Consider the following 23,409-nt stretch of genomic DNA (forward strand, 5'->3'; position numbering starts at 1 on the left):
CCGCTGCCTGAAAGCGGTCCGGGAATGGATGGGGAGGAACAGGCTTCAACTGAACCCGGACAAGACTGAATGGCTGTACGTACCGGCAAGCCAGGATATTCAGAACGTCCCATCCCTTAACATCGGGGACAAGTTACTACCCCCTGTTGATAGGGCCCGCAACCTGGGTGTCCTCCTAGACTCGCAGCTCTCCCTGGAAGATCACATAGGAGCTGTGACCAAGGGGGCCTTCTCCCGGGTTCGACTAGTTCGCCAACTACGGCCTTATCTGGACCTGGATGCCTTACGTACAGTCACCCATGCCCTTGTGACCTCTCGCCTAGACTACTGTAATGCTCTCTACATGGGGCTGCCCTTGAGATCCACTCGGAAGCTTCAACTGGTGCAAAGTGCAGCGGCACGGACACTCTTGGGAGCCTCCCGATACTCCCATATCACACCTCTCCTCCGTGCGCTGCACTGGCTTCCGGTTGCCTTCCGTGTGAAGTTCAAGGTGCTAACAATGACATACAAAGCCCTACATGGCATGGGTCCGGACTACCTACGGGAGCACCTTCTGCCAATGTCAGCACCCCACCGTCCTGTGCGCTCCCACAGAGAGGGCCTCCTCAGGGTGCCACCGCTCAAGGAATGTCGGCTGGTGGCCCCCAGGGGGAGGGCATTCTCAGTGGGTGCGCCAGCCCTCTGGAACAGCTTACCAACCGAAATCCGGATGGCCCCCGACCTCCGCACCTTCCGGCGCGACTTAAAAACCTTCCTGTTCCAGCAGTCCGGCCTGGCCTGATAGCTTTAATTGGGGTCCCAGTTTGTTTTTACTATTGTTTTTTATTGTTCAATCTGTATACCTTCCTTACTCTGTACACCGCCCCGAGTCCCTCGGGAGAAGGGCGGTTTATAAAAACAAACAAACAAATAAATAAATAAATAAATAAACATGTCACAAAATGTCCTCAAGAGCATCGTGCCCCTCTTAATCCAGCTTTCAAATGCTCGCACCAAAGAAGGGCTGGGTAACCTAAGCTCCTGGTCTATTCATGCTACCTTCTAAATGAAACCACTCTGTATCCCATCTTAACTCAGAGCAATGTTGTTGTATCATATGGACAGTCCTGGTAGTGCAAACAGATTCTGGACAATCCTGAAGTTGTGAGGTCCTTGGTGCTCTCTGAGCTTGTTTTCTTGCAAACATTTCATGACCCAACTAGATGACATCATCAGTACGAGGGAGGGCAGGGTTTGATCTCTGCTTATAGACAGCATGCCCTGTCATTTTGATGTGGGTGTAGGTTTTCTGCTTGGCAGTTCTTTGATTAGGGCATTGTTTTCTGCTTGATTGTTTGCCTGGTACCAACAGAAGAGAATCAGGGTTGAAATGAGGGGTCCTTGGTACTTTCTGCTTGGTTGTTTTTTCTTGCAGATCTTTCCTTACCCAACTAGGTAATATCTTCAGTGCTAGAAGGGAGTGTGGTCTGGGAGGAGGAGGAGGAGGAGGAGGAGGAGGAGGAGATTTTTTCCAGACATTTCATTACCCAACTAGGTACCATCATCAGTGCTAGAAGGGAGTGGGGTCTCTGTTTATATGTATCAGTGGCTAGCCCTGTCAGTGTTGGCGGGAATGTTGTTTTCTTCTTGTTCATTCCCTAATATAACAGAATTAATATAATTAATATGTTATTGAAGACATTGTTTTTGAGGACATGAGGACTAGAAACCTTACCAAGAAAATGGCCTTTGCAAAAAAAGAAAAAGAAAAAAAAGAAAAAAAAAGGAAGCTATAGTTTGTTGTCTTGTTTTCCCCCAGATAAGCAAATGCAAGCAAAAACTTCCTGAGATGATGGCTCAGATGCTGGATTTCCTGAGGAGCAAGAACCCATCCTATCGAGAAGTGGCCGCCTTGTTAATTGGTAATTACAAATAAAACCCTTGAAGAAGGGGATGAACAACCAAGACAGACGTGCGGCCTGGCGCCCTGCATGCTGACCATTACAATCCAAAAGTGCAATATTGCAACAGGCTGGAAGCTGCTGTCATTCCCTGCAATTGCTGTCAGGTTCTTCACGCTGATCTGAACAACCGACGCCGCCAGCGCTTCTGATTTTCAGAAGCCTTCTTCCTTGCTCTGATTTCCACTTCCTGTCTCCTTCCCACCCCTGAACTAAGGAGAAATTTCCTGACAGGGAGGACAATTAATCAGTGGAACGGAAGTTGCCTCCAGACGTTGTGGGTGCTCCCTCACTGGAGGCTTTCAAGAAGACACTGGGCAGCCGTTTGTCTGAAATGGGATAGGGTCTCCTGCTTGAGCAGGGGCTTGGACCAGAAGACCTCCAAGGCCCAATTTATTAAAAAAAAAATAATATCCCCCTTATACAGGTAGTCCTCGACTTATGACCACAATTGAGCCCAAAGTTTCTGTGGCTAAGCAAGGCGGTTGTTAAGCGGGTTTTGCCCCATTTTGCAACCTATTGTAAGTCAAGGATTACCTGTACTGTATGTGGTCATTCCTCTCTATAATATTGGCAATCACACAGCCGTGGTTTGTTGTTTGGAAATATTTTGGCCTCCCATTCGAGTACTAATTGGATTCAATGCTGCTTAGGTTTTTCCAAGATTATAATTGTTTGCACAGTTATAGAACATAGAATAGGGTCTCCTGCTTGAGCAAGGGGTTGGAAGACCTCCATGGTCCCTTCCAGCTCTATTGCAATTGATTGATTGATTGATTGGACTATTGGAAGACTGCTAACCTGTCACCCCTAGTCCTTCCTTTCATTAGACTAGAGACATACCCAACCCATCCCTAACCCAATTGCTGTAACCATCCTGTAAAGTCCGAAAGCAACCGTTCCAGGCAGAAACAAAGTTAATCGTGTTCTTTTCTTGAATCAAAGCAGTCAATTTAGCCATCTCTGCTAACTCTATCAATTTCTTTTCTTTTTTTAATGTGTCTAGCATGCTGTGTTCAGTACTTGAAATCGGATGTGGTCAGTTCAAAAAAAATTGAAGAAATTTACCTCGATAAGTTGAAAAGTTCATTAGCTTGAACCGATGACTTTTTTCTCCATAAACTCTGTAGCTGATAAGGCTCGATTCTCGACTTGTTTTCTGGATTCATTTCAGCCCTCCGGGATCTGCAAGGCGACTCTGAAGCATCCGTGGCTCAGGCTGCAGCTCTGGCTGTGGAAGAGGTGTTTCGGCAATGCGGCCTTCACATCAACCCGGAGCTCATTTCCAGTCAGATCCTCAGGAAATTCATCGGAAACCTATCCAGACAGCCCTCCGAGACCACGCAGTGATGCCTCCCTTCCAGCTGGGTCTTTGGGCAAAGCCAGCAAGCGCTTTGCAATTCAACAAATAGCATTAAATAAAAGGCTTCATGAACATTTCTGGATCCTAAACTGCTTCAGATTTGTCTTCCAATAGCAGCATTCCAGTATTTGAGAGGCTGCCACAAAGAAGAGTGGGGGGGGGGGGAAATCAAGTGCTGGAAGGAAGGAGGAAGGTAAGGTAAGGAAAGAGGAAGGAAGGAAGGAAGGAAAAGGAAAGGAGAGAGAGAGAGAGAGAGAGAGAGAGAGAGAGAGAGAGAGAGAGAGAGAGAGAGAGAGAGAGAGAATCTAACCTGATAGCTATGAGAAACGTCCACAGTCAAGCTAACAGAAACACCTGAGTGTAAAGGAAGACTCTCAGAAGGAAATAATGATGTAACTGTTGAATTCCCATAAACAAACAAATAAACAATGCAACAGTTGATTTCCCCTACCTTCTCTTCAGGTTTCTATCCTTTCTAGCAGCAAATTCAGCCTGCCCTACTTTTCCCCTCACCCACAGCCAGTCATCTTGGCAGCCACCATTAAACCATCATCTCCCAAAGCCCTGCTCCTCCTCCCTGCCAGGCTAGGGGAGAGAATTCAATGCTGGCTCGCTTCCATCACAAATCTAGGATCTAGGAAGCTTCTCTTCCTGCTTCAATAAGGATGTTTTCCAATAAACTGTCCTTATTCATAAACATTCTGGGCACCTGCCAGATTCTCCCCAAAGCGAATGCCTCCTTCTTTGGGGAAGGAGGGAAAATAAAGCCCTTTTTTATGGTTTTCTCAAAGAGATGGTTCAGCTAGACAGTCTTGAAAAGCCATCATTCCTTCTGTATCCCTTGCAAGGAAGTCTCCATCCCCTAAAGCAGCTCTTGTAGGCACTTTCTGCCAAGCTGAAATGCCAGGAGAGAAACCTTAATTGACGGACAGCAATTCCAGCAGGAAGTTGCCTTTTGCAGACATTCTGTGGTGTATTTTTCCCATGGATGCAGAGCACCTGATGTTGGTCCAGTCATGACTGGCAACTTTGTTATCAGGCTGGACGTAGGTACAATCTCCACCAGCAGCTTCATTCCAGATTGGGAAGAGACAGGGATCTTCTTTCTTTCTTTCTTTCTTTCTTTCTTTCTTTCTTTCTTTCTTTCTTTCTTTCTTTCTTTCTTTCTTTCTTTCCTTCCTTCCTTCCTTCCTTCCTTTTTCATCCACATGATTATGGGGATTGTGCAAAGGTCGGAATTGTGAAAAATTCTTCAAGAGAAGGACATTTCCTCGGTCAAAGATTAAGCATGGAAAATTCCCAGCAGCACTCACCAGTTTTGCTGTGTGTCTGTGACTTCTTCAGCCTACAGAAATAGATTGCTTAGTAACCAAAGTTACAAGGACACGGAAATATGTGACTTACGACCATTTTTCATAGTTGGTATGACCTTTGCAGCATCCCCATGATCATGTGATCAAAATTCAGACACTTGGCAACTGGTGTGTATTTTGTGTCTTCACTCTGCAGTCCTCCAATCAACAAAAAGGAAGTTGAGTTGCTGGCAGGGGATGATGGGTGGTGGGAAAAACCTGTCTCCATTTTTTTTTGTCTCCTCACGAAGCCAACTTTAAGGAGCGTCTCAGTCAATTGCCAGTAGCGATTTTTGTGGTCTCTTGTGGGTGGAGCAAAGGGGAATGCTCCCTCATGGCAATTCGAAAAAAAGATCATTTGGGAATAAATTCGTTGTTTATAAAGACACGCCAAGGATTCAGGCAGGGAAGATTGTGGCAGGCTTTAGAATTCTTTTAAAGCAAGAATTTAATTGCACGATGGAGGGCGAAGGGGATTTCTAGCTGTCCTGACCAGTGTAGGTGGGGTGGATCTGGCCCCTGGCAGGCAGGGGAAGATTGGGGTGGCTTCGCCTGATGGGCTCCATGCAGTGGTGGGATTCAGCCAGTTCAGGAAACTGGTAGCTAAATTTACCTGAATTCGGAGAACTGGCTGGCTTCTGGTAATCCAGTCTAGGCCTCAGAGGCCTCCCAGGCCTAGAACAGCCCACCGGAAGTGCATTGATGCCATTTCTGGAAGTCTGTTCTAGGCATCGGAGGCCTGGAGGAGGCCTGCCAGGCCTAGAACGACCCATCGGAAGTGCATGATGCTACTTCCGGAAGTCCATTGGAGGCCTAGGCCTGCATCACATAATAGAGCCGGTTGTTCAGGTATTTGAATCCCACCACTGTAATAACCATAATGTAAACCTCATAGGATGAATGCCAAGTTTCCTTTACCCATCCAGCCAAGAGGTTCTTCTAGATTTCATTGCTTTACTAATGTTAAGTAAATTCCTGTATTGCTACACGGTGTGGCCAATTTTTTTAAATGAGTAGCCAAAATTTCTGGAAAAGTTATCCCATTTTAGAAAGCATTATCTGTTGACAGAAGTAAATGAAAGGTCTTCAAAAATTTTAATATTGAAAGAGAAATTTAAAACTGAATCTGCTGAAGTGGAAATTTACTAGGTGAAGGGAGAAGATGAGAACCAGGAAAGGAGAGCACAAAGAAAGGATGTTAAGTGAAACACGTAGGCAAAAATTAGCTGGGTCGTAAGAGTGGGAGCTATAAAAACGTCTGTAAGAGAAGATAAATAGCAAAACAGGAAAGAACCTATTTTTTTCTAAAAGGTCACAAAAAGGGGGCTAGAACTCAAGCAACTGCGCATGTGCAATTAGTTGATTAATATTAACTGACACACCTTGCATAAGTTATCTCTTAATTTTAATGTACATGGGATGTATGATTCAGTATGTAGCAGGTAATATGTAGGAGGCGGTCAGAAAGAGTGTAACCTCATAGTACCTCAGCCAATGGGGAAAGAGGAGGGATGTGTGGCCGGGGACAGGGATGTATAAAAATGGGAATATTTTGGGTTGAAAGTTTGGAGAGAACCAAGTTTTGATAGCTTCTCTCCCCGCTTATTGCAATAAACGAAACAAAAGGCCTTCACTGTGTCTTGGCTGGTTATTGGTCAGGCAAGCTTGCCTCTAGTCATGAAGGAAGGTGGCCAGGAGCGCATAACATGTTCAATGGATATATTTGTAGAATATATGTATGCATAAAACTCCATAAATTGGAAATTAATTTCATATAATTTAAGTATGAATTTTCCAAAGCATATCTTTTTCAACACAGGGGCATCCATGAAGGAACAAGGTTGACAAATTCAAGTCCATGACCTACTGTTTCAAATGAGAAATTAATAGTTTAAAAGATTTTTCTCCTTTTCCAAATACAATTTAGCATTCAACATATATAATTAGTCTGTCTTTTAAAAGCATAATACAAACTCTGATTTCCAGCATATATGTTCAAAGCTTCATTTTCTTCTTTTTCTTTCTTTCTAAAAAGTGAGTCTCATTTTTTTCCTTCAAGAGGCATGAACTTTCATCTTACCCTGTATACAGGCTTTAAATGCATCCCAAAATAATCTCATATGATTAATCTTCTGTTCGTTATTGTTGATTGACAAAGCAACAATAACATGTTCAAATATTACCTTTCAGCATGTTCTTTTTTCCTTAACTTCAATGGCATTATACTAGTCTAGTGTATGATAAGAAACTGCAATTTAACCAATATAACATTCCTCAGCTAATTTAACTATTGATCAAGATATTAAAGATAGTCTGATTTTCTAAGGGCGACATGTTGGTATAAAAAATGTTTTCTTGCTTATTTGGATTTAATTATTTCCTTCCATTATACTGAATTTATAAATGTTTCCATAGAGAGCCTTCGAACTCTGGGGACTAGTGCTTTTTGCCTTAAAACTTTGATTCTTATCTGCAGCTACATCCAAAATTTTTATCCATACAAAAATCCTCAGCTACATTTGGTTATAAACAAAATAGCATTGTAAAACAGCTATGTAAAGTTTCAGATAAATCTTTAATTGGAACATAATAATTTATCCAGGGCATCCAACTGTTGAAGATCTATATTAATATTACCGGTACTTCTTTTTCAGCAGCTCTGGCTACTGACATAAGGACAAAGTAAAGCTTAAATACAGAATTAAGGATTTACTCAGTGCTAGTCTTTACTCTGCCTGCTCTTTATCTAAAAGAGTCCTAATGTGAGGTCACTTTCTTTTGCCTTTGTCCTCAGATCAACCAGCAGTCTATGCTATTTGACTGCTTGTTTTAGAGCATTTGTTTTTGGTAGAACATTTCAGTGAAATGCAATAGGCATTTCCTATAATAAATGTCCTTTCTATAATAAAGCCTGCTTTACTGATCATTCCTCAGATTGGATTCTAGTTTTTAGGAGCTCTTGCATGTACACATAGAACACTTTAACCTCCAGCTTCAACAGTTTCCAGGATTAACTATCAAAATTATGTAATACCTTAGGCCAGTATCAAAAACCTCTAGTTCACTTGTGATAATGGAAGGTTTGGGTTTGATAAAAATCACTAGCTTTCAAATTTCCATTGTTGTGAATCTGCCCAAATCCTGCAAGCTAAAGGATATTTTTCCATCAGGGAGAATTAAGAGTTTCTTGTAAAATAATACTGAAGCATAAACAGTTTCAGTTTATCAAAAATCTGTCTCTGCTTAGTTAAGCCTTTGTAGCCTTTAATACAATTAAAGTTGATGTCATTTACTGTTTTTAAAAAAATATGTCATTTTTCAGAGCGACGCTCAGGCTAGCTCCTGTGTCCTGGAACAAGGTTGCAGATGCTCAAAAAATGTGAGACTTTGTCTTAATCAACCTAATGTTCATTTTTTTTTTAAAAAAAAGAACTTCTGTCAATACAGTAGATACAATATGAAAAGCATATAGCAATATAGAAAAAAGGAAATTCTATGATAACAACCATAACATAAGTACAGAGAAGCCAGAACATTTATTCTGATGATGCTAAAATGAATTGCCAGAGCTATCACATTCTATGAGGTGCCTTGTAACCTACTTAATTTAAAACTGCTTCCAAAGTTTATTTTTCTACAAAAATTCAGGCTAAGTATGGCAAGCGTGGAAAAGAAAAAAGAGAATTGTGGGCCAAATTTACAGCGAGATCATTCCATGTAGGTCGTATATTATAGACCGTAATGGGCGTTTATATGGTAGAATTCTGCTTCCTAAGAAAGCATTCCTTTCACACAGAAATCTATCCATTAAGATGTAGGATTTTAGCTCAGTTACATTCCTAGCATGCTAGTTTATTTTGTAATCATCAGTCTGAAACCACAAAATCTATCAAAGTCTACTCAGACCTACTATAGGTTTCGATTTTATCAGAATAAAATATTCTGATAGCTCACTCTTGGCTTGACTAAATGGAGAAATCCTAAGAGATGCAATGTCAGAATTAACAAGATCCCAGTAGCCTAAGACATTATATGGGGAGTATCCATAGAAATATCCATTGGCATTTAGCTATGTGTTGTTCTACTTTGGAACCCATGTGGTGTGCAAAATAGGAAGGGAATACTCTTTGTAATGTAGAAAATGCAGCTGTTATGCCACTATAGTGTGCCATCCATCTTTCTCTTCTCTGCTTGTTATATAGTATTTTCTAAAGCAAAGAGGTAATAGCACTATATTAGACAATAGAACTTCTAATTGAAAGGAACAATTACAAGTGATGATTATCCTCATGTCTTTGGATTGCCTGAAACCTTACTCCATGGAAAAAGTGGTTTGTAAATGTCCTGGACTTTTCTACATAGAGATCTCTGGGTTGTTTTGCTTCTTGTGATAAATAGATACACTATTATGTGAAATTTATGACATTTGTAATGTGCCTGGCTTGACTTTATGGCAAACTACTGGTTTATAGGCTTGATCTGCTCTCCTGCCTTTCATACATTCCATCAGAGAGGTAGAATAATTCAACTAGTTTGACGCTCTAATATGGGAAGTGTCTTTGTTGAGAGACTATAGAATAGCTATAGTTATATATAGGCTACCTAAATATGATTTCTAAATAAAGTATAAATAATGAATAAACAAACAGTAGAATAACTCAGCATAGATCAAATGCAACACAGAAATCAAGCTGTCTCCAAAAGAAGGGAAAGGACTCAATTAGGTAGAAAATATTCAGGTTTACTTATTATTAAATGTATTTACTTTCACATCTTTTCCATCCAGGTGACACACAAGGGTCGAAAGTTACATTTAGAAAACCTCTTGGATAGTTTAATGACAGATCCAATATTGTGGATGTAATTTGTGGAAAGAAGATTCGAAGAAACGTATTCTCAGACTGAGCAGGAATGAGTGAAGTAAGTTCATTTTCTGTTTGATCTGTATCAGTGCACAGAGCCATCATGCCTTTGCTTTTTACCCCTCCCTCCCCACCTCCTCCCTCTTCTTAAAAGTTTCCCATGGCTTTGTTTCTAAATGTAAATGTTACACCAGAAGTAAATTCCTCCACGAGGCAAGAATGTTGTGGTTTGGAGAACTCAAAGTAATACAAGACTTCAGACTACACTGACACGTGTAAGGCAGGGTAGTACGCAAAAAGAAGGTCTCGGATGTTACGAAGTTATTTAGTAATGTAATTAGGTGTTAGCACAGTACATAAGAACAAGAACAAATGCTTTTAAAGTATACTCCTGTAATGTGGGTTCAAATGTTTACAGAAACAAAGTCAGCTTTGAATTGCTTTCTTTAGGGCTTTTATGACCCACGTTTCTTTCATCATATACCTCGAAGCCAAACATATAAAAATGACTTTGATGTCAGTTTTTAATGTTTATTCTAGAGTGAAAAAAAACCTTTGCTGATTCAAAAGCAGCTTCCTGCAAGTCTTCGGAAAAAAGATCTGAATTAATTTTTCCAAGTACTAGTCAAATTCACACTTTCTTTGTTTCGGCAAGGTGGATGCATGGTGGGCCTTCAGGTTTCAAAACCCTTTAGCTTACCTATTGACATGAGGGGGGAGGGGGGGTCCAGCATACCTTTAGGGCCTGTCTTGCTTTTGTCACATTCAACCTGATATCTTTCTGAGTGGGCGGAACTGCTGCATATCTCTGTATCTTTTTTATTCTTTTCCATAGTTGTGTAATGGCAGAACAGAACCATACGGACTCTTCAGATTTCATTCTTATGGATTTCTCTGTCCAGCCAGAGCATCAACACCTTCTGGGCTTGCTCTTCCTCTCCATGTATCTCCTGACAGTCTTAGGAAATTTACTGATTGTTCTGCTGATTTCCTCAGATGTCCATCTTCTGCAGACCCCCATGTATTTCTTCCTCAGGCACCTTTCTTTGGCAGATGTGGGCTTTGCCTCTGTGACTGTCCCCAAGATGCTGCAAAACCTTCTCTTCCAGGTCAGGACTATTTCCTATAGTGGTTGTTTGATGCAAATGTATTTCTACATGACTTTTGCCAACACAGATAACTACCTTTTGGCTGTGATGGCCTATGACCGCTACATGGCCATCTGCCATCCACTGCTTTATGCCACGCGAATGAGCCACAAGCGCTGCTTCTTACTTGTGGCAACCTGCTGGCTCCTGGCCTCCCTCAATTCTGTGCTGTATACACTGATAATGTCCCCGCTCTCTTTCTGCTCCTCTAAGGAGATCCCCCAGTTCTTCTGTGAGTTCTTCCCTTTGTTACGACTGGCATGCTCAGACACAAGTCTTATAGAAACCATTTCTCTCATTGAGAGCTATGCAGATGTATTGGGCCCATTTGTCCTCATTGTGGTCTCCTACGTCTGCATTTTCTGCACCATTCTCAGAGTCCCATCCACAAAGGGGAAACCAAAGGCTTTTTCCACATGTGGCTCTCACTTGGGTGTGGTAGCCCTCTTCTATGGCACCCTCTGCTGGGTCTACTTGCAGCCAAACTCCAGGAGTCCAGAACAAAACATGATTTCTTCTCTCATGTACACCATGGTGACTCCCATGCTCAACCCGTTCATTTACACTCTGAGAAACACGGAGATAAAAGCTGCTCTGAAAAGATTTATTGGAAGGATAAAAACTGCAGGCTTATTCCAATTCTTTCTCTGCTCCTCAAAGTCTGCATTTCTGTGAGAGAGGGAATGGAAATCTCAGCAACCTGAATCCTGGCTATGTCCCAATCTAAATTTGTATCAGGGATATTGTACTAAGAATTATAATTTCACTCATAAACATGGACCGTCCTGTTGCAGAAATTACATAAAATGTTAAATGCTTGTTTAATGAACACCTATAGAAACAATAAGGAAAACAAATTGTTGGGTGGTTATAGCTAATGGTGCATGATGAACAGCAGTTTATGAGAATTAAAGTGGATTGGTAGACAGAGAACTAGATTTGAAACTTGAAGGCATGAATTGAAACCACAGCTACGTGATAGGTTGTTATCTCTGGCAAATGGATCCCCATTCCTCATTTTGAAAATAAGTGGTTGCACTAATGGAGCATATATAATCGTTATTATATTACAGCCAATCTTTGGTATAATCTGGGCTCAAACTGCAGTGGGTGTGGATAGTGTCTGTAAGCATATTTACAAGCTGTATAATTGTGAAAAAATCTTCTGTCTATACATAGATTTTCCTTACTTCAGTATTCAAATATTTACTAGATGACTGATGGAAATGGGATCTGTTGCAAATGCCACCTCGAACTATCTTGTTCAGGATCCCAGCCAGCTTGCCAAGCCTGATTCCATTCTCCTGTTTTTCCGTCCTCCCAATCCATTGGTTAGCAAGCCTCGTAAGGCCAGTGAACATGCAAACTATTCCATATAGGTCCATGCAAACTATTCCATATAGATCCTTTTATGTTTCTCCAAACTTGGTATTGCTCCTGGGCTGCTGATGCTTGCCTATTGTCTGTGGGTGTGTTAATACTTGCTATTTAAAGTTTAAGCAATAAAAATGAATTTGCTATTAATAGGCAAAATTTCCAGTAACTTTTCTGTTGAGTGAAAGTTGAAAGATCATCCATAAAACTATTTCCCCAGACTTAGTCTATAAAACTGTTAAAAACTGGTATTGGTATTAATTTTGTAAGAATTTTACTTTTCTCTTTACAAAAAAAATAATGATAACATTCCTGTTCTTTTATATGCAAAGTAAGATCATCTGTAAAACATGTCCACTGAACTAACTGAACAGCATCAAACTCACCATATTTACAAGTAGTAGAATACCATTGTAAATGATGGCTTTTTGAAAAACTAAAAAAAATGCAAATAATGTAATAAAATGATTCATACAAATAGGTTTTGATTGGTATTGTGAATGGAGATGATTACTTGAATTCCAAGATCTGAAATAGGCAGAGCCACACAGTTTCCCAGTGTTTTTTAAAGAAATGTGTTGGTTAATTTTTAAAATGTATTTACTGATAGAATAATTTGGGAATTATTCTGATGATTCTTGGACATATCGCAGTCACAAGGCAACTGTTCTGAGAGACTGAAATTAGTCTAACAATAAAATTGAGATGAAATCCATTAAGGATAGATGAAAGACAAGACTGATCCACCCAAGGAATAATTCATGTATGAGTTTTAATATTACCAGATATATTGATAACAAGCTCTGACAAATTTTCTAATAGAAATGAATGGCATTTTAATATGCTTGTTTGGAATGGATATGCTGAAGCCATGGGAGGATTTGGAATACATACAGTATGTATCTTAGACCCTGACTTTAGAATGTTGAGATGCACTTCTTATACACACACACACACACACACACACACACACACACACACACACACAAAATATGGGTAAAAATACATATGTGTGAAGAAAAATAGTCATGGAGCTATTTTCTTATAAAAACATATGTACAGAAAATGTACTTCCAATAAAACTGTTATAAAATCTATAATATTTCAAAATACTCAAAAAGTGTACATTCAAAGAGCAATTCAACAATGCATCAAAACATGTAGACAAAATTCTTTCTGCTGGGTGGTATGTAGTGAGGCTGAATAGACCTTGCAGTCTGGTGGAAAACAAATGGGCAAATTCTAGAATGATTGATTAATCTTCTTACAAAAGGTTCGAGCTTACAAAAAAGTTCGAACGTCTCACAGAGGGAAGTGACTATTCCATCAACTCTCTCCCTCAGTGCCTCCAGCAAAGCAAAGACCTGAAAATAGAAGAAAATGAGATTATGATTTCATTCAGTGTTGCAGAACACTTTTTGTACATAGATCTGGACCTAGCTAAAGAATCCGTGGTGGTAGTACTACAAAAAACAGATTTCGGCTTACTTGAAAGATCACTCGCAAGAACGTTATATTATGGAATGGAGAAAATGGGTTGAGTACATCCAGAACAAATATAGGGTTAAGAAGTTTCATGTAGCATTTGAATAAGTCTTCCTTCGCTTTTTCTTTCTTTATTTCCTTTTTTTTCTTTTTTCTTTTCTATATATATTTAATATCATTAAGGTTTGTATTATCCTGTATAAGCTAGAGAGTGATGGATTTTAGAGTTTATGGTTGTTAGTATATGGTTGTTTATGATTGTTTTTTTTTCTATACCTTGTATTTAGCTCTGGGAAGTCGGGGGGGGGGAGGGGGGGAGGGGGAGGGAGGGAGGGAGAGGGGAGGGGGAGGGGGGACTGTTAAAGATAAACTGTATGTTAAAACTTTTCAATAAAAAAAAAACACCCAACCTAGCCAAATATACTAATATTAAAATACCCAGAATAATGGACCTCATCAGCCTCTCCCCACTACCTACGTTTAATTTGATGGACAAGTATACCAAGAAATTAGAAGAACAGCCACTCTCAGGACTTACAGCAGAGACTGTAATGCAGCATCTAGAAAGTACAGCATTTCCGCACTTAACAACCAAAAGTCCCAATAGCCCAAGAAGAAAAAACAGGAGACGTTTACAGTGTTCAGTGTAAGAACTGCAACAGCCAACACGTAGGATAGATGGACAGAAGATTAGTAGAATGAACGTGAATACCAACCATCAGCTAGAAGACACAATGAAAAACTCCTTAATCTCATAACACATGGACTGATTCAACCATAGCTTTAACTGGGAAACTGAACATCAAGCAAAATCCAAAAATCCTAGCTAGGGAATTCCTAGAAGCTTGGCGTTCAGACAAATCTGTTATTGATAGACAGGGATAAACCACATTTGTTTTACCACTCAAACGAGACAATAAGAACACATTCAGAAGGCATCAAGGATTCCACATTAAGGACTGTATTCAAGAGATGTATTGTCTAATTTAGAAAGGCAATTTTATCAAATGCTCAAAAAAAATGACTAGTTTTCTTGTGGCACAGATTTTATGGCATTTTTTAGTGTTAGTAATTAATCTCCCCTCCTCTCCTTGGTAGATATAGAAATGTGTTTAACATCTTGCATGACTGTGAGATGAGTGGCACATAAATTTAATAAAACAAACAAATTTCATTAATATGTGACATATATTGTTTCCCTCTTTTCTGGTTTTTTTTTTTTGCTTTTGGTAGTTTTTTTCATGTATGTCTCATATTTGAATTTTTTTCTATTATTTTCTGTGAAGCCCACTGAAATAAAATATTTAACTTTACACATACATCCCCTCCACCACATACAATTGCGTCTCATTACAAAAAAAGACTTGGCTCACTGTACCGGTCACGTCCTTAACTTTTAGCAGGGATTGTTTTTTCCTCAGTTGGCAGGTCCCTGCCTTGTGCAGTAATTGCAACCTGTAATTCAGGCTTTGAATTATCAAGGTCATTACTATTGTAACTGTCTCCACACCTCAACTTTAAATTGAGAAAGAGAACAATGTGCAGAAGAACACGGTGAAACAGATTCTTGCAAGTCTTACATCCCCTATCAAGGTTATCATCCTGGATAGATTTTTTTTTTTTGCTAGACCATTCAGACCATCAACATTTGAATGTCTTTCATAACATGGAATCCTTAGGTAATAAACATTGCTTCCAATAACAAGCACCTCCTGGAAAAAAAAACACCCCATAATTAGCTAAACCAAACATGTCAAACACAAGGCCCGGGGGCCGGATCCGGCCCGCGAAGTGGTTTCATGTGGCCCGTGAACCCACCCTGGAAACAGTGAGGGAACGGCCCCCGCTGCCTTGGCCCCGGCCCAGGCCGGCCAGGAGCCAATGTACAATTTTGTGGTGGTCATCTATGCTGAAATACATTCAGTCTTAGCTCCACAAGGCCATCTGGAAACAGGGACCAGCCCCTGCCATGTTGGCACTGCCCCCTGGGTGCACGCTGGGGAGGTATCACCCTTTGTGAGGAATGAAGAAATGCACCATCGCCTGGAAGTGGCCAGCACATGGCCCTGCCTACTTCGGGCAGGCTAGGGGCTGGGCAGCGTTGCGCTTCTCTTCAGATTCATGCCACCCGGCTCAGCCTCTCGGCACTGTGAGGAAAGCACCCCACTGCCTGCCAAAACCAGACAGGCTGGGGGCTGGGCAGCATTGCGCAGGTAACATCGACTCTCATGCTGCTCATGGCATCCCCTCCCCAAGAGCCCACCAAGCCGGATATGTGAAGTAGGCGAGGACCATGTACTGGCCACTTCCAGGCGATGGTGCATTTCTTCATTCCTCATGAAGGATGACACTTCCCCAGCTGTGTTTCTTGCCTGTTTTTCTCCCTCCCTCATCTCAAATATTTTCCCACCACTCGAAGGAAGGAAGGAAGGAAGGAAGAAAGGAAGGAAGGAAGGAAGGAAGGAGAGGGAGGGTTTGAGGGAAGTCCTGCCTTAGTCCTTCCCTGCTGCCCTTTCACCATCCCCTTGCCCCCCCTGGCCTATCCTGGGGGGGGGGTCTCCCATCCTATTGCTAAGAAAGCTTTGGATACAAAGCCAGGTCTCCTCACATGGAGAGGGAGTATAGCTATATAGTCCCCGTGGCCCTTCCTACCACTGGCAGAATGAAGAACTACTACAGGTATTTGAAACAAAAGACCTGCTCAATCTCAGTGATTAATAATGATAACAACAACAGTGACGATGATGATGTTGGAAGGGACCTTGGAGGTCATCTAGTCCAACCCTCTGTTCAGGCAGGAAACCCAATACCATTTCAGACAAATGGCTGTCCAGTCACTTCTTTAAAACTTCCGGTATTGGAGCGTTCACAGCTTCTGGAGGCAGCTTGTTCCACTGGTTAATTGTTCTAACTGTCAGGAAGTTTCTCCTTAGTTCTAGGTTGCTTCTCTCCTTGATTAGTTTCCATCCGTTGCTTCTTGTCCTGCCTTCAGGCATTTTGGAGAATAGCTTGACTCTTTCTTCTTTGTGGCAACACCTGAGATATTGGAACACTGCTATCATGTCACCCCTCATCTTTCTCTTCATTAAACTACACATACCCAATTCCAGCAACCGTTTCTTATGTTTTAGCCTCCAGTCCCCTGATCATCTTTGTTCTATCACTTTGTAGTGATCATTCGAAATTAGAAAGGGCACTGGGTTTCCAATTATGGGGGAAGCTTCCAGTTTGTTTAAAAAGCAAGAGGTGCTTTACAGTATGCTCAGTGGAAGATGGTTGGTGTATATATTTAATACATTAATTATTAATACATTAATAAATAATAACAAATTATGATGATATTAATGCAATAATAGGGATCTCTAGTACCTAAAGAAAAGAAGCCAGCATCTGTGAATCAGTTTCCAAGATGGAATAAAACTTCCAATCACAAAACACATTTCAGTGTTCAAAAGAAGATTATGTGGGTTGAAAGTGAGTCTTTACCAATTTTGTTTAAAAGTTCAGGATATAGCAATAGCGATAGCACTTAGACTTATATTGCTAAGCACATTGGTTTGTGCTTAAATTGTAAGCCGCCCTGAGTCTTCGGAGAAGGGCGGGATATAAATGGGATTAAAATAAAATAAATAAATAAAATATATACTGCTTCACAGTGCTTTTATAGCTCTCTCTAAGCAGTTTACAGAGTCAGCCTCTTGTCCCCAACAATCTGGGTCCTCATTTTACCGACCTTGGAAGGATGGAAGGCTGAGTCAACCTAGAGTTGGTGAGAATTGAATATTTAGGCAGATCACATCTGTTCTTCCCATTCATTTACTCTGAACCCTAAGTATTTCATGCTACATTGCCCCGATGGAGAGAATAAGTGCTTATTAGGATTGCAGATTAAGGGTTAATTCTTACCAGCAATATGAGAACAACTCAACCGCTGCAGTGATTCACTTAACAGCTATAGCAAGAAAGGTTGTAAAATGGGGCAAAACACACTTAACAAATGTCTTGGGCTCAATTGTGGTCATAAGTCAAGGGCTACCTGTATTTATTGCACAAACAGATTTTTAAAAACCTCTCCTTATTTACTGAATTTCATCTCGACACAACCAAACTGAAACGTCTAGCAGAGAAAAATTAGCCTCGTTCAGGTATAACTCTTTTTATCTGTTCTTGCAAGTGACATGTCTAATACCAGCTCAATCCCATCTTTGTCTCTCCTTCCTTCCTTTTTATAGCTGTGAAATGGCCAATCAGAACCAATCAGACAACTCAGAAATAACCCTTTTGATGATTCCCAGTAGACACTAGACTCTTCTCTTCCTGGTTTTTTCTGTCTATCTACCTGTGGACCCTACTGGGGAATTTTCTCATAGTCTTGCTTATCTCTTTGGACAACCATTTAAGCCAAAACCTCAGAGCTTAGAGCAGGGGTGTCAAACTCAATTTCATTGAGGGCCGCATCAGCATTGCGGTTGCCCTCAAGGGGCCGGGTGGGTATGGCCAGGGTGGGCGTGGCCTACTGGGTAGGCGTGGCTAGAGTGCGTATGGCCTACTGGGTGGGTGTGGCCAGCTCTACATCGTTTGCATCAAGGGTGCCTATGGGGGCCTGGGCAGGAGTGGGACAGATCTGAGGGTCTCTGGCAGAAGGAGGGTCTCTGGGCCAGGGCCAAGGCAGCGGGGGCCGTTCCCTCACTTTTTCCAAGATGGCTTCGCGGGCCACATGAAACCACTTCACGGGCCGCATCCGGCCCCTGGGCCTTGTGTTTGACATGTCTGGCTTAGAGGGAGAAGAAGGTAACCTAGGCAGTAGGAGTAAAGATTGTCAAGAGGAGCTACAGGGGAAGCGAAAGCATCATTGCTGATCAAAGGCAGAACTACATCAAATCCTTGGAAGAGGCCAAGGAAAAACTGTTGAAGAAGTAAGAACTGAGAAGATGGGAAAGAGTCAGTGTTTCCCTTTGAAATTATCCATAGCAGCCTCCTGCCCAAAGCCCTTCCTCACTTGCTCTTAATTGTGGCACAAAGATGGCAACATGTTTTGTGTGTGTGTGTGTGTGTGTGTGCTAATTACATTGCCTTCATTTACACCCCAGGTATAGATTTAACTCGTATTGAGCTATACTGGTGCTGAAATAAGAGTTTTTTCCCCTCTCTTGTTCAAACACTTATCTAATGACAGCTTTGAAGAGTATAACTTTTCTCAGGCTTTGTCACCCATTACCTTGGAGGAAGTCGGAAGTTCTTGGAAATTGAGCAGCTAATAAGTTTAAATAGAGAAATACAAATACTGTAGCACGGTAACTGGGAAAAACACACCTGAGATTGGACGATTGGTAGCAGGAACAACATGGCAGTATTATGACAATTTTTAGGGCAGTGGTTAAGCAAGTCGCCATGGATGTCAAGCGAATCACGTGGTCGTTAAGTGAATCCAGCTTCCCCAATGGGCATAGTTTTACCGGAAATCAGTAAAAAAGGTTGCAAATTGCAACCACATGACTGCAGCTGGTTATAAATGTGGGACAGTTGCCAAGCACCTAAATTGTGATCATGTGAATGAGAGGGTGGTGTTACAGTCATAAGGGCATGTGTAGGTTATAAAGTCACTTTTTCCAAGGCTGTTGTATCTTTGAACAGTCATTAAATGAAGTGTTGTAAGTCAGGGAATAGCTGTACTTAAAGATAAGCAGAGAGCTTTTCAACACAGCCATAAAGAAAGAACCGGTGGCTCAAGCATTAGAAAAGAGTGATTTTCTAAAACAAGACATGATCATTTTTAAAATGGAAAATACAGAGGTTTGCTGAGCTGTAGAATGTCTTACTTACTTCTGGAAGTTCACTTCTGCTCATCCTGAGAACCTCAGGTGGAGGAAATAGAACTGGTATCAGAGAAAGTGATTGTCTTGGTAGTGTTGGAGGAATAGAATAGAATAAGAACAGAACAGAACAGAACAGAGTAGAATAGAATAGAATAGAATAGAATAGAATAGAATAGAATAGAATAGAATAGAATAGAATAGAATACAGTAGAATAGAATAGAATAGAATAGAATAGAATAGAATAGAATAGAATAGAATAGAATAGAATAGAATAGAATAGAATAGAATAGAATAGAATAGAATAGAATAGAATAGAATAGAATAGAATAGAATGGGACCTTGGAGATCTTCTAGTCCAGCCCCCTGCTCAAGCAGGAGAACCTATACCATCCTAGACAAGTGACTGTCTAGCCTCTTCTTAAAAACCTCCAGGGATGGAGCTCCCACCATTTCTGGAGGCAAGCTGTTTCACTGGTTAATTGTCCTCACTGTTAGGAAGTTTCTCCTTAATTCAAGGTTGCTTCTCTCTTCATTTAGTTTCCAACCATTGTTTCTTGTCCTGCCCTCTGGTGTTTTGGAGAATAATTTGACCCCCTCTTCTTTGTAGCAGCCCCTCAAATACTGGAATACTGCTATCATATCACTCCTATTTCTTCTTTTCTTTAGACTGGCCATTTAGTCCCGCAGCCATTCTTCATATGTTTTTGTCCCCAGGCCTTTGATCATCTTAGTTGCTCTTCTCTGAACTTTTTTCAAAGTCTCAACATCTTTTTTGTAGTATGGTGACCAAAATTGGTTGCAGTATTCCAGGTGTTAGTTTACTAGGGTTTTATAAAGCAGTACTAATACTATGCATGATCTAGATTCTATGCCTCTGTTTATGCAACCCAGGGTTGTATTAGCTTTTTTGGCTGGTGTTGCACATTGCTGGCTCATGGTCAAGTGATCGTCCACTAGGACTCCAAGGTCCCTCTCTCAGTTACTGTTTTTGAGCCAGGTCTCTCCTAATCTGTACTTGTACCTTTGATTTTTCCTGCCTAAATGTCAAACTTTGCTTTTCTCCACATTAAATTTTTGCTACAATTACACCTACAAATTTGCCATTTCAAGCAAGTAATGGTCATGTTTTTTTTTCCCCATATCAGATCTGGTTTTAACAAGAATATAAGTGCATTTATTGGCTCATTTAAAACAATCAGTACTTCTGCATGGAATAGATTACTGTTGTCTATATATACCTAAGGGACGCGGTGGCTCAGTGGGTTAGGACGCTGAGCTTGTCGATCAGAAGGTCGGCAGTTTGGTGGGTTGAATCCCGAGTGTCGCGTAGCAGAGTGAGCGCCTGTTACTCGTCCCAGCTTCTGCCAACCTAGCAGTTCGAAAGCACGTAAAAATGCAAGTAGAAAAATAGGGACCACTACGGTGGGAAGGTAACAGTGTTCTGTGCGCCTTTGACGTCTAGTCATGCCGGCCACATGACCACGGAGACGTCCTCGGACAAGCACTGGCTCTTTGACTTTGAAATGGAGATGAGCACCGGCCCCTAGAGTTGGAAACGACTAGCACGCATGTGCGGGGGAACCTTTACCTTTACCTATATATACCTAAGAGAGAACATTTCATTGAAATCATACCATCCAAAACAATAACTGCAGCCTTATAAGCAAATAACCGCAGCCTTATAAGCAAAGCTCTCAGAGCTTTGGTGAGGGCCAGTTCTACTATGTAACAGCCTAAGAAGATGCCCAGAGCAGAGGAAGAATGGTTTGGATTATAACTGCCATAAGCTCCAGACATCAGAGTCAAAAATGTATGATGGCCAGCAAACTAGGAAGAGGAACTGTTGGGTTTCTTTGAATCTCTGACATCCATTCTGCAGTCCTTAAGCTTCAAAAGAGGGCAGGCGTGCTTGCTTCCTCTTTTGCCTGAAATATAATCATAAATTATAGTCACCGATGAGAATAGTCTTGGGGGGGAAAAAAACCCACGGGATATGATTTTTACAGAATTCTGTACCATAATTTGCACTCAGAAATCTGGAAAATTGGTTGTTATTGTCAATCTTTATTCTACACATTTTTTTTTACTGAAATGCTGAAAGAACCCCCTGAAATGCATCCGTACTTTGGGATTTCCTTTCTACTTCTTAGCATATCTAGGAGACGGGGTTATAGGTAACTTTACCCGTTCAGAGCATGGTTGATAAGGGGGAAGATACGTAGTGCTGAAGTCATAGCAAATCAACAATTATTTAGTTAATAAGTTCTCTTTAGAATTGTATTCACCATTGACTAAACTCCTGTGGACAATTCCCTGGACCAATACAATGTTTACAGTTGTTTTATTATCAAGATACTTATAATCCAAAATATGTCACAGTAGTGCTCAAACCCTACTGTGAAATGATTGGGGGAAAAACCTCCTTTTTTGGGAGAGAAATCAACCAACAATTGAATTGAAACTTCCAGTCAAACCACAAAGGATAAGAACTATAAAAGAAATACCGGGTCGTTTTTAAAACTACAATTCCACCTGCTTTGGGATCCTGTTCTCTTTCGTAAAGCTTCAAAATAGGTTCCTATGAAATCTAAGGACAAGGAAACCAAGATCGTCTCAGTTCATTTTCAGTTTAGATTAAAACAGATCATTCACCCATAGATGCAGAAGGGGAACTCGCAGCCTCTGATGAGGTGAGTCTCAGCTCTTTTCCTTTAAAAATTAGATGGATGATTTCTACCGTTCCCATCCATTCCTTTGCAAGCCAAGAGGTTTTTAAATTCCAAATTATTGTTGCCTCCGCTAAGGAACGAAGTCACTTGATAAACAATGGCTTTACTCACAGACTCTGATCTTCACCTGCAAGATAGGATGCCCTTTAGATAACACAGTGCTTGGTTCCCATCTGTTTAGGATGATCAGGTGCAAAAGAGGGTAGCAAAGTTCCGCATGTGAAACTGAAGCTATTTTGGAAACTGTTTGTCACTCAGGTGGGAGACAGAGCATTCCAAGGCAACAGGGCTCGTTGCCTTGGAAGAGTGAGGAAGATTCTCAGGGATTTATTATTTTTTTTAATTTTAATTCCATTTATATCCCGCCCTTCTCCGAAGACTCAGGGCGGCTTACAAGCTTAGCAGTAGCCTTCATTCTATGTATATGCCTGCTTATTAGGGCTTTCACACACACCCCCAAGCGGCATTATTACAAAGTCAGCTTAATTGCCCCCAACAATCTGGGTCCTCATGACTTACACCCTGGACGGTATCTCTTTACTCTTACTACCATCCGGTAGGAGATACAGGAATATAGCCAGCCGTACCAACAGGCTGAAAAACAGCTTTTATCCGTGGGCTGTTAGGCTTTTAAATGGGACATAATCTTAGGCAGAATTGACTTGGGAGGCCGGTGTGTGGTGTAGTTGGTTCACATGGTGTGGTGGGATGGAGGGTATGTTGTCACTGTGTGTTGGGGGGAGGGAGCACGGGGGGGGGGGAGGCTCAGCTAATCTCAATGTACGCATGTTGTACTTTGACAATAAAGGTTTATATCAGGGGTCAGCAACCTGAAACAGTGAAAGAGCCACTCGGAACCGGTTCCCTCACAAAAGGAAAAACTGGGAGCCGCAAAAAATGTGTGCGCATGTGAATACATGCGCGCATGCGCAGAACAGGGTTTGACTGAAGAGTGGAGCCAAGGCGAGATATGCACCTACCCTGCATATTTGAATTGATTGGTTGAACTTTTTTAGTCCCACTTTTTTTTTTTTGGACTGCACATGGCAGAGGACTGGGAGCCACAGGAGACGGCTGAAAGAGCCACATGTTCGCATCCCACCAGGCTCAAGGTTGACTCAGCCTTCCATCCTTCCAAGGTAGGTAAAATGAGGACCCAGATTGTTGGGGGCAATAAGCTGACTTTGTAATAATGCCGCTTGGGAGGCCCCGAAAGCCCTAATAAGCAGGCATATACATAGAATGAAGGCTATTGCTAAGCACATTGATTTGTGCTTAGATTGTAAGCCGCCCTGAGTCTTCGGAGAAGGGCGGGATATAAATGGGATTAAAATAA

At 41.3% G+C, this 23,409-nt stretch overlaps 1 protein-coding gene across 1 annotated transcript; it reads left to right on the plus strand.

Moving 5' to 3' along the window:
- Window positions 1-10,362: 10,362 nt before the first annotated feature.
- Window positions 10,363-11,343, plus strand: LOC308662793 (olfactory receptor 1F1-like; the record flags this gene model as incomplete). Its single annotated transcript, XM_081318937.1, has 1 exon — window positions 10,363-11,343. One exon carries the CDS (start codon window positions 10,363-10,365, stop codon window positions 11,341-11,343), a length of 981 nt encoding a protein of 326 aa, XP_081175063.1.
- Between the last annotated feature and the right edge of the window lie 12,066 nt (window positions 11,344-23,409).

The sequence above is a fragment of the Vipera berus genome (assembly GCF_964194415.1).
Source record: "Vipera berus genome assembly, chromosome: 2".
NCBI classification, from domain to species: Eukaryota; Metazoa; Chordata; class Lepidosauria; order Squamata; family Viperidae; genus Vipera; species Vipera berus.